The sequence below is a fragment of the Chiloscyllium punctatum genome, chromosome 35, assembly GCF_047496795.1.
Source record: "Chiloscyllium punctatum isolate Juve2018m chromosome 35, sChiPun1.3, whole genome shotgun sequence".
Lineage (NCBI taxonomy): Eukaryota > Metazoa > Chordata > Chondrichthyes > Orectolobiformes > Hemiscylliidae > Chiloscyllium > Chiloscyllium punctatum.
In genome coordinates, this window is record NC_092773.1 from 16,101,826 (window position 1) to 16,116,054 (window position 14,229).

The 14,229-nt window shown below is 40.5% G+C and overlaps 1 protein-coding gene across 36 annotated transcripts in view; it reads left to right on the forward strand.

Moving 5' to 3' along the window:
- LOC140459699 (calcium/calmodulin-dependent protein kinase type II subunit beta) overlaps positions 1-14,229 on the forward strand; it is a 265,742-nt gene that overhangs the window by 185,428 nt on the left and 66,085 nt on the right. For 9 of the 36 annotated variants that reach the window (XM_072554075.1, XM_072554078.1, XM_072554082.1 and 6 more), the window contains exon 15: positions 3,669-3,734. The exons of the other annotated variants lie outside the window; for them this stretch is intronic. In XM_072554075.1, coding sequence (XP_072410176.1) covers positions 3,669-3,734 — 66 coding nt within the window. The remainder of the gene's footprint in view (positions 1-3,668; positions 3,735-14,229) is intronic. 36 annotated transcript variants of the gene reach the window in all.

Consider the following 14,229-nt stretch of genomic DNA (forward strand, 5'->3'; position numbering starts at 1 on the left):
TAACTAACCTATCCAGAGATCGTCCATCTCACACCTCTGAAGCAGGTGGAACTTAGTTCTCCTGGCTTAGAGGTAAAGACATGACCACTGTCACAAGAGACCCATACAGACGTGTATAATCCTTGTGGATTTGCTTGTATATTAATTAAATTCTGCATCATCAATCCATTTACCTGGTCCAACAATAGCAGCTGGGCAATGTAAATTGACCTAGTTGAGTCAATCTGGAATAAAAAGCTTGTATCCTCAATGGTGGCTATGTATAGACACAATTGTTGTCAATGCCTGCCTGGTTTAAGTGTGTCCTTTCTGGAAGGAACCTTGGATACAAATCTGGTTTGGCCCAGTAAGCCACTCTATTGTATTCAATGTGGCAGCTGACCACGATTTCTTGAAGGATATTTGGGATGGGCAATAAATGCTGGCTTTCCCTGCAATGACAACATTCCTCAAATGGATATAACATAAATTCCATTTTGACTTCACATTGTGGTCATGAGGTTGGACTCCATTCTTTTCGGTATTCAGATAAGAAATACAGGCATACTCTTAGTGTGCTGCAGAGACGCAAATTCCCACAGGGTCAAACAAAGTAGCTAAACTTGTAGTTTGAATTGTCTCCCTGAATAGTCAAGACATGCATTATAATAAGTACATTAAATGAGCTACCATTGTGGCATTCTGAGTAGATTCAAGAAGTTTGTGTGAATGTCACATCAAAAATGATTGGCAGTCTGTGTCATGTTCTTTCTTCCAAAAGTACATGTCTTAATGCCCACTAGGATTGAATCATATTATCTAGCTCCAAGTGTTCCCTGATTCCCATCTCACTTCCGTGACTCTTTGCTGCAACTACTGCTTTGTTACAATCGCAAAGATTCGCATGGGATGCCTAGTTTGACTGCCTATTTGTCAGTCTCCCAAATTATCAAGAAAGAAATGAGGTGCCTCCTGTAACAGGTATTCTTTAGGCAGGTTGCAGTGCTGCTGTGTTCCATGGTCTGGGACTCAACCACCATGACACTTGCAATTTACCATCTCATCTTCCATTCTGGAACAGCTGGTATACCAGTGTTTAGATCAGAGTGGTGCTGGAAAAGCACAGCAAGTCAGGCAGCATCCGAGGAGCAGGAAAATCAACGTTTCGGGCAAAAGCTGAAATGAAGGGATTTTGCCCGAAACATTGATTTTCCTGCTTCTCGGATGCTGCCTGACCTGCTGTGCCTTTCCAGCACCACTCTGATCTAAACTCTGGTTTCCGGCATCTGCAGTCCTCACGTTTGCCCAGCTGGCATACCATCCATGCTTTGTTTTCACAGCAGGTTGAAGTCAAGAATCTGTACTGTAGGTTTGATGTTCAAGGCTTAGACGTTTGTTGTGTTTCATATCATTGATGTAATTCTTCCAAGCTGCAAAGTGGATTGAAAACAGTTTGATAAATATTAGCTCCTTTTCCTCAGAATGGCCAGAGGATTCTTCAAGTCTTTGTTCATTGGCAGACCAGTGTAGCTCTTGTTCATTCTGTTTCCCAGAACGTAGTGGTATTGCAGATCATGGGAGACAGGTGATTGTGGGACATCATTGGGAGCAAGTCAGTTGGATGGACTGGACAACCCTGATTGTGAACTCACAATGCAGCCACAGTACTACAAAGCAAGATAGTATTCAGCAACGGATTAGACTAGGATCTGTGTTGTTGTCTGTCATCAGGCTTTAGTCCCCTGTCACAGTCCAGCGAGTTTTCAATCACCTTTTGGCTGGTATTGATAGGTGAGAGTGATGGAACTGCAGCCCATTTAAGTTTCAAATGACTATTCAGTTTGATGAGTTAGACCATCATATTAAGACTCAGAATGGATATTTGGCAAAAAGTGAATTGTTATCCCAGTGTTTTATACTTCCTTGAGTGTTTGGATCTAAAGTGGAGAAAAAGAAAATCACAAACTGGTGTAACATAGTTTTTGGACTGTTTATAATCAAAGTCATCATACAGTGGGATAGGTTGCTGGAAACAGCACAGATTGCAGTTGCAGCCTCCATTACAAGGGAAATTGCCATTACTTAAAAGTAGAAATGCAGAATTTTCCTCCCAAAATCCTAGTCAAGATTGTTTTGGAGAGAGGGTAGGAGGTGATTGAAAAATACCACCATTGTGCTGTCCTCTTTTAAAAGAACTGACTTGGGGTATGGTTCCACAAGCAATCAAGCCCATCCAAGTTCCCTTTTTTATCTGTTTATTTTAAAACTCTCCCCTCTCTTAGCCACCAGTGGGCGTGATCAGGAGTATTAATCCTGTCTGATGAGACCATTTTAAAATCCAGGCCGTGAATAGCCAACTTGCACAAGGCTAGCAGATAGAATCTGGGAATTTCCGATATGAGTAACTCAGTATTATTATGCAAGCTGTTCATCGTAAGCTATGCTTCACAAGCTCTAGTACAGATCAAGTTAAAAGGACATGTTTGCCAGAATCCTCCACTACCTTCTGTCATTCTCACACTGTTGGAAACACAATTTCCCAGGTTAGAATTGGACAGGGCTCTGCATGATGTAATATATTGTCAGATTTATGCATGTCTGTGTCCAACCTTCACAGTGTCAAGAGTCGAAACTCTTATTCACAGATTGTTGGTGGAATAAAGCATCATACTTTTCTAACTAGCTGCATGTTTCAGGTTTCCACTGTCAAGTACTAATTGTGCCATAATTTTTGACCCAATCAATTTCTCATGTTTGTTTGGCAAATACATCACACAGCGTCTACAGTGTACTTATTGGGCCTGCCACTTCTATCCAATGCCTTCTATTCAGTGTTAAACTGTATCGTGGTCATTATCATTGGATATCAGTAAACAAACTTGAACTGGCATTGCTTTTGGTTATTTTCCTAAGCTTTCTCTAACATGTGCCAGATTCAATGTTGAATGATGAATAATACTGTTACACTGTGTCACTTCATTGTGAACAGAGTGCAGTATCAGTACTGTGAAGGGGATTGTGTTCTCTCTGTTGTCTGGAAACAGTCTTTTAATTGATGTTTGCCTCTTCTTTCTTACAAAAACAGGAATGGTTTAAATCATTTGTACATGTTATTGAGTATTTTCCAAAATATCTGCTTCTAGGGATTAATCCACTTGGTATTTTGTATTTCTTTCACCTTTTATCCCTTTATCACTTGAATATGATTTTATTTTATTTCTCCATTTGATTTTATTTTTATCTGTGCATCTTTATTTAAATATTTTCTCCTTTACCATCAATTGATAAACGTCTTCACAATTGAAAACTGAATTAATTTATTGCTTGCTTCTGTGTCAGCAATTGTAACCTGACAGTGAATTTGGCCAGCAAATCTGAAGATGTGCTGCAGGATTGACACACATGTGGCTTTGCACCTTTGATTGTCAGTTCTGCAGTGCAAAGCTTGGAGCAGAGGCAACAGAGGAGAAGTCACTTCATGGGACTCTCATTGCTGTGCTGCACTGCTTCTCCTCTTGGCCCAGGGACTGAGTTAAAGGTGGTACATTACTTTGTTTCAAAAAAAATTGGAGAAGAGTGCAAGTGTAAGAGCGAAAAGGGGAAGATGTCCAAACAAGTGTGGATTAATCCCTAGATTTAACGGTATGCAAATGAAGGAATGACACTAATGCTTCGGTGACTGGTTTCAGAGAAGTGTAACGTTAACACAAAATTCAGCAACAATCCCATATGGAAGCACAGAAAGAGTCATAAAGGTACACACTGCAACATTGAGGTCTATCCTTACATTCTGCATGAATTATCTTTTACATAAAACCCCTTATTTGAACAAGTCCTTTGGTCATTCATTTTGTCACACTGATTATTTGTTTTTTCTCCTGGCGGTACGTATGGGGAATAAAGAAAGCTGTTCAGGGCATGGTATTGTTCACCTGTGTGGTAGTGTTTTTTTACATTCTACCTACAGTCTTGGTTTCTCTCTTGCTTCCTTTTGACAGCACTCTTCCCTTTATTGTCCCCTTCCTTTTATATTATAATTTGCTGTTAGTCTACTCAGCTAAGCTTTGCTATCCCATCAGTTGGTCTGCTGGAGGGATGATGGGAAACTCTAATGAACATTGATTCTAAACCTGTTTAATTGTGTACTGAGAGATTGAAGACAGCCAGCAAGAATTAGCAGCACTACAGGGAAGGAGCCTTTGTGAATAATCAGTTTGCTCTAATCATGCCGACCATGGCATTCTAAGCTGCGCGTTAGAAAACCTGGCAGATATTGCTGGTGAAACATAGCTTTGTTTTCACTGAGGTTTGTGAGAAGGTTGATGGTGACAGCAAACAATAAAAGCAGTTATATTTAGAAAGTGGGTGCTTTCTTTCCCCCAAGTTTCTTGTACAAATGTGCGAGATAAATTACAGAGAGGATTTTTAGAACAGTCAAGGGTGCAACAGTTACTACTAACAGTGTTCTTGAGAAAGCAACATGTTTACTCATGTATAAAGTTATTCATTACTTAAACATTGAATCATTTTGTGTACAGTTGTATTCCTTCTCAATCCTCTTCCACCTTCCCAGGCTCCTGCATTTCCACCTTCAGAAAGTGAGGGAGGAGGGTCTTCGGTTTGGAGAGACTGGAGCAGCTGAAACTGTTCTCGTTTGACAGAGAAGATTCAGGGAAGGTTTAAGAGATCCACATAAAATTGAGAGGTTTTCAAAGAATAAATTCGGAGGAATTATTTGCACTGACAGATGCGGTCAATGAACAGAGGGCATAGATTTAGGATAACTAACAAAAGAAACAATGGAAATTTGGATTATTTTCCTTCAATGCAGCACATTTTGACAGTCTGAAATACACTGCCTGAAAGGGTTATGCAAACAGATTTCATAGTAACTTTCAAAAGAAAAATAGATATATAGTTGAAATTGAATTAATAATAATTTTGGAGATAGAGCAAGGGGTTAATCTTTGCAAGAACCAGCAAAGATATATTGAGTTGAATGGCCAAATAAGATTCCATGATTTTCAGTTTTGTTGGCTGTGGCTCTGTGAAATACTATGATATCATCATTGTGCTTTACCTCGAGGACTGGTCACATTCAAGCCAACACTTGTCATGGTTTCCATGATTGATCTTCATGCCACTACTCATAGGTGGAATTCAGTGCTCATACTGGCACATTGAATTCCACCAAAGCACTGTGTACTTCATTACTCGGAGTATCAGTGTCAATCATAAATGGTCACATTCTTGCTTTTTACACACTGTTGGGATCCAAAACCTGAAATTACAGGAAATCCTGATGGTCATGTTTTTGTTCTGCTTTTGTCTTACATAGTGTGGAAAAGGCAAATAATGATAAACAGAATTGTATAGCCGCTTATGACCCTGTCAGATCTCCAAAAGTGCTGTCCATTGAGTTTTAAACTTTGTCCATTTCCTATTATTGTTTTTTTCAAACGTTTCTCGGCAAGTTTACTGAAAGAGACAAATGCTCTTGACAGTACGTGTTCATTGAGCCGAGAAACCCAAGTGCACACTGAACTTGTTGAGTCGACTCCTCAGTTGAAAATTCACAACTCGTTCATTGCATTCTAATCAACTGCTGATGGTTCTGAGGCACCTTGTGCACAAACCAAACACTGGATTTTCCAAAAATTCAAATTCCAAGTAAATAAGAAAGCAAGGTAGGAATCTGTTAAAGTTCTTAATCTGTCAATAGTTTAAGAAGAGTTGGGTTCAAAGACTTTGAACTTCAGATGAAATGCAGAGAAATTTAGGCGGATATCTTGGCATAGGTATCGATGGATGACGGCACCATCACTAACTGTGGGACAAAATGCAGATGTTTAGAAGTCTGGAGTCACATGAATACTTGCCCTGCTGGAAGAAAAAATGTCAATAGGGAGGGACAAAGCTTTGTTGAAATTTGAACAGAAGCATGAAAATTTTAACTTGGAAGCATTGGAGGAGTGAGAGCCTATCTAATTCAGTTAAGGCAGCAATGTCATATGAGTAGAACTTGGTGCAGGATGGAAAACAATAAGCAGAGCTTTAGATTAGGTGAAATGGATAAAACACAGACAGTTTAAGTGAAGTTGGTGGTGGAGGTGACACAAGTATGGGTGTGGAGATCAAGAGCAAACAGGCTGAGGTAGATCATGATGCAGCAATGGATGGAAGCAGTCCCTATAATGCAGAGATGAGGTAACATCAGAAAATCACTTCAGAGTTGTAAAAGTGAACAAGATTGCAAGCAATCTGAGACAGTGGCTGACGAAGTGAATGGATCTGTAAGTGAGGGGATGGGGTCTCTGGCAACTGCTAAAAAGCATTATGTTTGAAAAACTTGTGTCTCATGTACTACTAAAGTTTGGAGAAGCAGAATAGAATGGGATATTATCAGCAAAAACAGTTGAAACTGAGCACTTATCTTCAGAAGATGTGACAGATAGATCAGTTTGGTGCTATAAATATCTCAAGAGCAGAATAGTAAAATTAAGCACACAGGGACATATGAGGAGCAGACTCTGTTGACATCCAGATAGAGCCTAAATGTCACAATCTGTGGAAATTATTTGAAAATGATGTAAATTTCTTGGAGGCACAATGCAAAGTGGCTGCATTGTGAAGTTATTCAACAGCACTTTTAGGATTATTTAAGAGCAGTTTAGTTAATCTTGATCGCGATACAGAGATGAGTGAAGTTTGGGAGAAGATTTGTAGCTCGGGTGCTCATTGTTGTGGTTCTGTTCGCCGAGCTGGGAATTTGTGTTGCAAACATTTCGTCCCCTGTCTAGGTGACATCCTCAGTGTTTGGGAGCCTCCTGTGAAGCGCTTCTGTGATGTTTCCTCCAGCATTTATTACCGGAGGAAACATCACAGAAGCGCTTCACAGGAGGCTCCCAAACACTGAGGATGTCACCTAGACAGGGGACGAAGTGTTTGCAACACAAATTCCCAGCTCGGCAAATAGAACCACAACAGAGATGAGTGAAGTTAATCCAATGGAATGATAAGTCTCCAACTTTGAAAATATTGAGTTGAGATGACTTGTCACACAGAAAGACTTCCTTCTTGTTAGCTAACCCAGGTTTTGAACTATTGTTGAGTGGTAATGAACAACACAGTCATTGCTCCCATTTCATTTTCTCTGCTGTTGAGATTCTTTGCTTATCCAGGCAGAGGCTAAACACTGAAGCTCGAGATTGGCAGAGTAATATTCACAAGCCAAGCCACTCTGGGTTTCTCACATGCATTTGCGAATGTCATGAAGTTCTGCCTGTTCTTCAGGGAAGGAAATTCACTGACACAGTCAGTTGGGCTATATCACAGTGAGGGGAGATAGAGAAGAAGGAGGAGGAGTGCATGGAGTATTTCTTTCCCAAATGTGCTTAAACAAATTATAGTCCACATGAACAAGAATTTTTCTATGTATATTGGCCATGATTGCAACAGGACAGAAAGGGAAAAGAAGCTGCAGCAATGATATTCACATTAGCTTAAGATTTTATAAGTTCATATCATAAGTTACTCAAAGTTCGGAATTTTACTTGATAAAGTTTATGCACAAGATCAGAATCCCAACTGGAATGAATCGTGACAGTGATTTTTCTTTCCAAGTTAATGGACCAAAAAGAGGGATGAGGAACTTGAGTTTTGTGGATAGATTGAAGAGGTTAGAACTGTTCACGATAGAGGAAGAGATGTACAGAGGTATTCAACATCCAGAGGTCTGGGGAGAAAGTGCTGTCATTGTTAGAAAGATTTGGAATAAGATTTCCAGTAATGGACAAAAGAAATGCAAAATGAGAGAGAACCTTTGATGGTTAGAACTATGGTGAAGTTCTGCAGTGAGTGTTTGTGGTCCAGTTGAGGCATTCAGAAGGGAGTTATATTATGAACAAGAGAGAAAGCATGTGCAGCGTTATGGATAAAATTGTGTGGGGGTGCTGGCACAAAGTGAATTGGTCCTTCAAAGGACCAAGCAGAGGCATGACATACCAAATGTCGTCCTTCTGTCATAATTCTCTGTAAAACAGTCATACTCAGAGAGACTGTGCCTCATAGAATTGTCACATCTCCGCACCTAAATTTAAACAGTAGTGAATTGAATTTGTGTGAAATAATGACAAATATTTTTGGATTTGGAAAAATAATGAGATTAATCATTAAATTATGCATTACAAGAATCATGAACTTGTGTGTTTGGGAGAGATTTTAAAATCCAATTTTATATCAGATAAATATTAATTTCCATTATCCATTTCAAAAAACAGGCAGAACTCTTCAAAACTACTAAAACCTTTATACGGAGTATTGCTGACTGATTGATTGAACAGATTCGCTTTGCTCACAGGCAGCACCCTCCTTAAAAGGCAGACTTTTGACCACAGTTTCCCATCATCCCTTCAAGAAATGTCACGTTTAAAGATATATTAAGCGCGATTTGTTATAACAAGCACAATTAAGAGTCTTGATTGTCCACAGGAAATTCAACAATCTTTCTATATGCCCTTGGGGATAGTATTTCAGAGCTGTTAGCAGTCATTACCAATCAGGACCAAGATTTTATGGCAGAGTTATTCATTCAGGCATCCTGAAGTGCAAGGATAATAAAGTCAGTCATTGGTCTAGAAACCTCTGAAATCACTGCAGATCCTTTGAGCTACATGCCAAGAAATGCCTTTGAAATCCTTACTGTCCCGCTTAATTTTGTCCAAACTCAGGACTTGCTTGGGCAAGTGCTTTCAACTGAAACAACTTTTGTAGGTGCAACATAGATTTTAGTAATGTCCAAGCATGAGTTAGACACCTGTCAGAATAATTAGATTGCCCTTTTGTGTGTTGATTTGCAAAGTTAGGAAAGTGACAGTTGTTTCCAGGAACTGTAAGAAGTAGCAGAATAGGGTCAAGAGATATCCTTCCTAAGAGATGCATTTTTTGGATGAAGTGCAAAAGGAAATTAATACTTCTCTGAACTACTTAAACAAGATACAAGCATTGACATTACATTGACTAACTTAACCAAAAGTATATCTCCTTGCGACAAGCAGTTGTTGAGGGTAATCGATCCAATTTCCCACTTGAAAGTTCAGATTGTAATATGTAGGCTTTTTAGCAGATACGTCTACTGCACACCCATCGAATTCAAGGCTCTTGTAGTCTGTCCTGGTCACAATTGGGTACACACCACAACTGCTATCCTTGGAGAAGCTTTAACAGTAAAACACCTGAAGATGCTTGTCACCCAGGCAGGATTTGACACTGAGCCATTTGAAGAGCTAAGGAAGCAGATGACTATCAGGGAGGACACTCCTGAACTTCTGGGCTTGGTGGCTGACAAAATCATCCCAGCCATGGAACACTTAAAATCATGATTGCTTGAGTGGCTGAAGTAGAGGGCTGCAGAATTCTTCTGCCAGGAAATGTAAGACTGAGGAGTTAGTTACAGAAATCAGGAGAGGCAAGGCTGTGGAATGTGGAATGAGAATTTTAAACTTCAGCATTGCAGGTCATCGAGCACAGAGGTGATGGCTGGTTAGGAATTAGAACAGACAACAGTAAAGCACAGTACAGGCCCTTCGGCCCTTGACATTGTGCCGACCTTTTATCCTACTAACCTACATACCCTTCAATTTACTATTATCCACGTGCCTGTCCAAGAGTCGCTTAAATGTTCCTAATGACTCTACTACCTCCACTAACAGTGCATTCCATGCATCCACCACTCTCTAGGTAAATAACCTACCTCTGACATCTCCCCTAAACCTTTCTCTAATCATCTGAAAATTATGGCCCCTCGTGATAGCCATTTCTGTCCTGGGAAAAAGTCTCTGACTATTTACTCTATCTATGCTTCTCATTATCTTGTAGACTTTTATCAAGTTGCCTCTCATCCTCTTCACTCCAATGAGGAAAACCTTAGCTCCCTCAACCTTTCTTCATAAGACCTGCTATCCAAACCAGGCAGCATCCTGATAGATCTCCTCTGCACCCTCTCGAAAGCTTCCATATTCTTCTTATAATAAGGTGACCAGAACTGAACACAATATTCCAAGTGTTGTCTAACCAGGGCTTTATGGAGCTGCAGCATAACTTCGCGGCTCTTAAACTCAATCCCCCTGCTTATGAGAGCCAACACACCATACGCCTTTTTAACAACCCGATCAAAGTGGATGGCCACTTCGAGGAATATATGGACGTGGACTCCAAGATAACTCTGTTCCTTCATGCTGCCAAGAATCTTGCCTTTAACCCTGTATTCTGGCTTCAAATTTGACCTTCCAAAATGAATCACTTCACACTTTTCCGGGTTGAACTCCATCTGCCACTTACCAACCCAGTTCTGCATCCTGTCAATGTCTTGCTGCAACCTACAACAGCCCTCCACACTATCCCCAGCTCCACCAACCTTCATGTCATCAGCAAACTTACTGACCCACTCTGCACTTGCTCATCCAAATCATTTATAAAAATCACAGAGGTCCCAGAACAGAACACCACTGGTCACTGAACTCCAAGGTGAATATTTCTCATCTGCTACCGCCCTCTATCTTCTGTCAGCCAGCCAAATTTCCCTGTATCCTATGCCTCCTTACTTTCTGAGTGTGCCTATCATGGAGGATCTTACCAAATGCCTTGCTAAAATCAAAATATACCACATCCGCTGCTCTACCTTCATCAATGTGTTTTGTCACATCCTCAAAGAATTCAGTAGGGTTTGTGAGGCATGACCTGCCCCTCACAAAACCATGCTGAATATCTCTAATCAAACTATGCTTTTCCAAGTAATCATAAATCCTATCTCTCAGAATCCTCTCCAATACTTTACCCACCACAGATGTAAGACTGACTGGTCTGTGATTCCCAGGATTATTCCTGTTCCTTTTCTTGAGCAATGGAAAAACATTTGCCACCCTCCAGTCATCTGGCACTACTCCAGTGGACAGTGAGGGCGCAAAGATCACCAAAGGTGCAACAATCTCTTCCCTTGCTTCCTATTGTAATTCATGGGAGCTAAGACACTGACAGCAGTTTGACCTGAATTCCAGTTTATTGAAAGGAGAACATGGAAGACCAGCACCCCCCCTCCCCGCCCACACACACACACACACACACACACACACACACACACACACACACACACACACACACACACACAGTCAAGTCTCAAGGTAACAGCGATAGAAATGTTACCTTTCAGAGTGATTGAGCAGGAGTGGAGTCCAGCAATGTCACAGAGGTGGAACTGAGCGCTGTCAATGTAATGTAATACTTGGTATCAGAAGATCAGTCGATGATGAAATATGGAAAGACTCTTGTCAGTCTGGGTCAGCCTAAGATGATGTCCAGGGAGTGCAATGAATTCTGAGCTTGGGATGAGCATTTGTGGTGGTCAACAACATTAGTTTTGGCCTTTGCAATATATAATTTGAGCAACCTCTGCTCCATTGGTGCTGACTGTTGCATAAGCATCGTAAGCAGTGGAAGAGGCAAGAAGCAAGGTGGTGAGTTGTTGCTGGGCAGCTCTGAAGGTGCATTTTTGGATGGCAGTATTCATAGATGACATGGGGTATCATGCCATGTGATGGAAAGTATGGGAAGAGAAATTATTGTCAGGGTTTCTGTATTTATGACTGAATAGAAAGCAAAGAAAATGTGAGTGCAGTTCTGCTCTGAACCATATGGAGAGTTGCTGGAGGGTGTTGGTGTTGTCAACTGTCTGGAGATAGCAGACAGGTTGAGAAGGCTGAGGAGTGTTTGGTTTACTATGGTCAGTTGTTACAAATCAGTAAAATGCGAACTTAAATTCAAGGTCAACTGAAGTTTCATTTTCTACGTAACATGTTCCTCCTTCATTTGTTTTGCATCGATCCCACACTGAGGATATAGCAACACTTGGAGATTTAAAATACACTTGAGTAACCTGAATTAGATTTCTTCTCCCTTCCTTCATATGCCTCACACAGCACAGAAACTTTGTCTCAAAAGCTCAGCTGAAGTTTGGATAAGCTTGTGAAAGCATTGCTTTTTCCACAGACAATCCTGTTGTCATTTTTGTCGGCTTCCCATTTTGACAGAATTGCTGATGTGCAACAATATCCAAGGAAAAGTAAAGGAAATTTTCTTTTTTTTTGGCCAAATTTCACCTTTCCCAATACCTTTGCGTACGTTCTGCCCTGCCCTTTTCAGGCTTCCTCCTAACCATGCAATTGTAAGCCAAATTGTGGGGTATCACCGTTCTTTACTTTGTGACAAGTTCATTTCGAAAACAGTTTTATTTTGTGAAAACTTGTTCTGCCATTTTCTTTTTTCTTCCTCAGTTTGAATATGGCTTCACAAATGCCACCTGCACATGAGGGTCAGTCGGGTAGGGGAACCAGTCCTCAGCAACTGCCATTGAAGTGTGCACAAGTGTCCCAGGTACCAAATCTGAGATTGGGAATTTAGTGTGGAGTATTGAAGCCGCTATCAAATTCCTTCTTAAGACCTTGTCTGTTGGTACCTCAGAATTACATCCTGAAGCAGATGTGGGCTCTTCCCTCTCTCAAAGGGAACAGTGTCTACTCAGGTTATCTTTCAGTAATTGAATCTTGCATCAGTTTGTCTCAAAAGATTCAATTTTCAGTTGAGCACATTTAATGAACATAACTGTTCACTGACTAAGATTATACTTGGAAGCTGCAATACTGAGTTTGGAGACTGACTGACTGGAAGGGCATTGGAAGAGGTGAACACAAATGAAAAGCACAGTTGGCCAAGAAATCCCAAGAATGGGCCACTGAATTATGCTCCTTCTCAGCTCACTGTCTTCCTCTGAAGCAAATGCAGCATGGACTGCTGTGCCAAATTTACACAAGTCACACCCTAAGTCACATCATCCGATCTTAAAAGAGTCACCACCTCAGCAAGGTTGTCATCTTGAGAAATAGAAAGCAGCTACAAACCAGTTCAGTGTGATCACAGTTTCAAAATAATTAAAACCTAATAATATTTGGGTGTGATCACATTAGAAATCAACTGGGTTGCTTTGAAATGAACTCAGGACAACATGCTTTCTTCCCGTTGAGAACAGGTTGTGACTGCCAAACTCTGGTCAATCAGTGATGAATCAATTTTTGGGCTGTTTCTAAATTGGAAACTCTGTAGGCTTTTTTGGGAAGGTAGAAATTTGAACTGTAGCCAGTGCAACTTAATCACACCTTATACATTGCCAATCAAACATAGAACAGCCAATGATAAGTCATTTGCTCTGAATCTTGATTCCTTACTTAGGGTGAAGCAAAAAAATCATGTCAGTATTAAAAACCATCAGTCATCTTCAGTGATAAAATATTAGCCGAATACCTTCAAACCCAGCCATTGTGTCAAGAAACATAGAAGAAGTTAGTTGAGTCCAAGTGTTAACAGCTTTGAAATACTAAAATTCAGACCATTCCAAATAACTGGAAGGTCTTGAAGGCTTTTAAACTCTTCCTTTTTTTATCCCTTTATTTGAACTGCAAATAGGTAGAATGTTCAAAGACCACATTCATGCAAATGAGAAGTACTGTCACTGGATGCAAAAGAGAAAATGATGGGTTCTATTCTCCAATACTGCCACATCAGTTTGCCTTGGCTTGCTAACAAAATTGATCAAGGAGAGTATTCACTGTGTTTCAGAAATAAGAAGGTGTTTTTTTTTCTTGAAGTTTTGCTTCAGTGAGGAAGAAAGGTTGTGTGGCACAGCCTGGCTCTCAGGAGGTTGAGCACACACAACCTGAACCCTGCTGAAGATTTCACTCTGCCTATTTCAACTGAGAGAGCTCTGCCACCTTGCCTCACAGGTGCCATACAGTGTTCCATGCAGTGGTGGTGGAAGGAGGGCTACCCGAGGTCAGAAAAAAAAGAGCTTTCCTTGCTGTTTTCATCTGCTCATTTGGTGAAAGATTAGCTTGTTACTGTTGGATGGGTCCGTGAGGCACCAGCCTCTCTCCCTGGCAAGCGGGATAGGATTCCACCAAAGTGGCAAATGTCAAACAGGAAGTAGGAGAAGAGATAAGAAAATTATTAGAGACAAAATGAAATAAATTGAAAAGAACTGTTCCCATTTCGGAACTTGAGTTGTTGGGTTTTGTTTGGGGCTGGACATAATAATGGGCAAGAGAGTTTACAAATGACCATCAGTGATGTCTCACATAAAATGCATGATTGATAACAGCTCAACCGATGTCATAGCTTCTACTAAAGTGTATGCATGTTCACAGT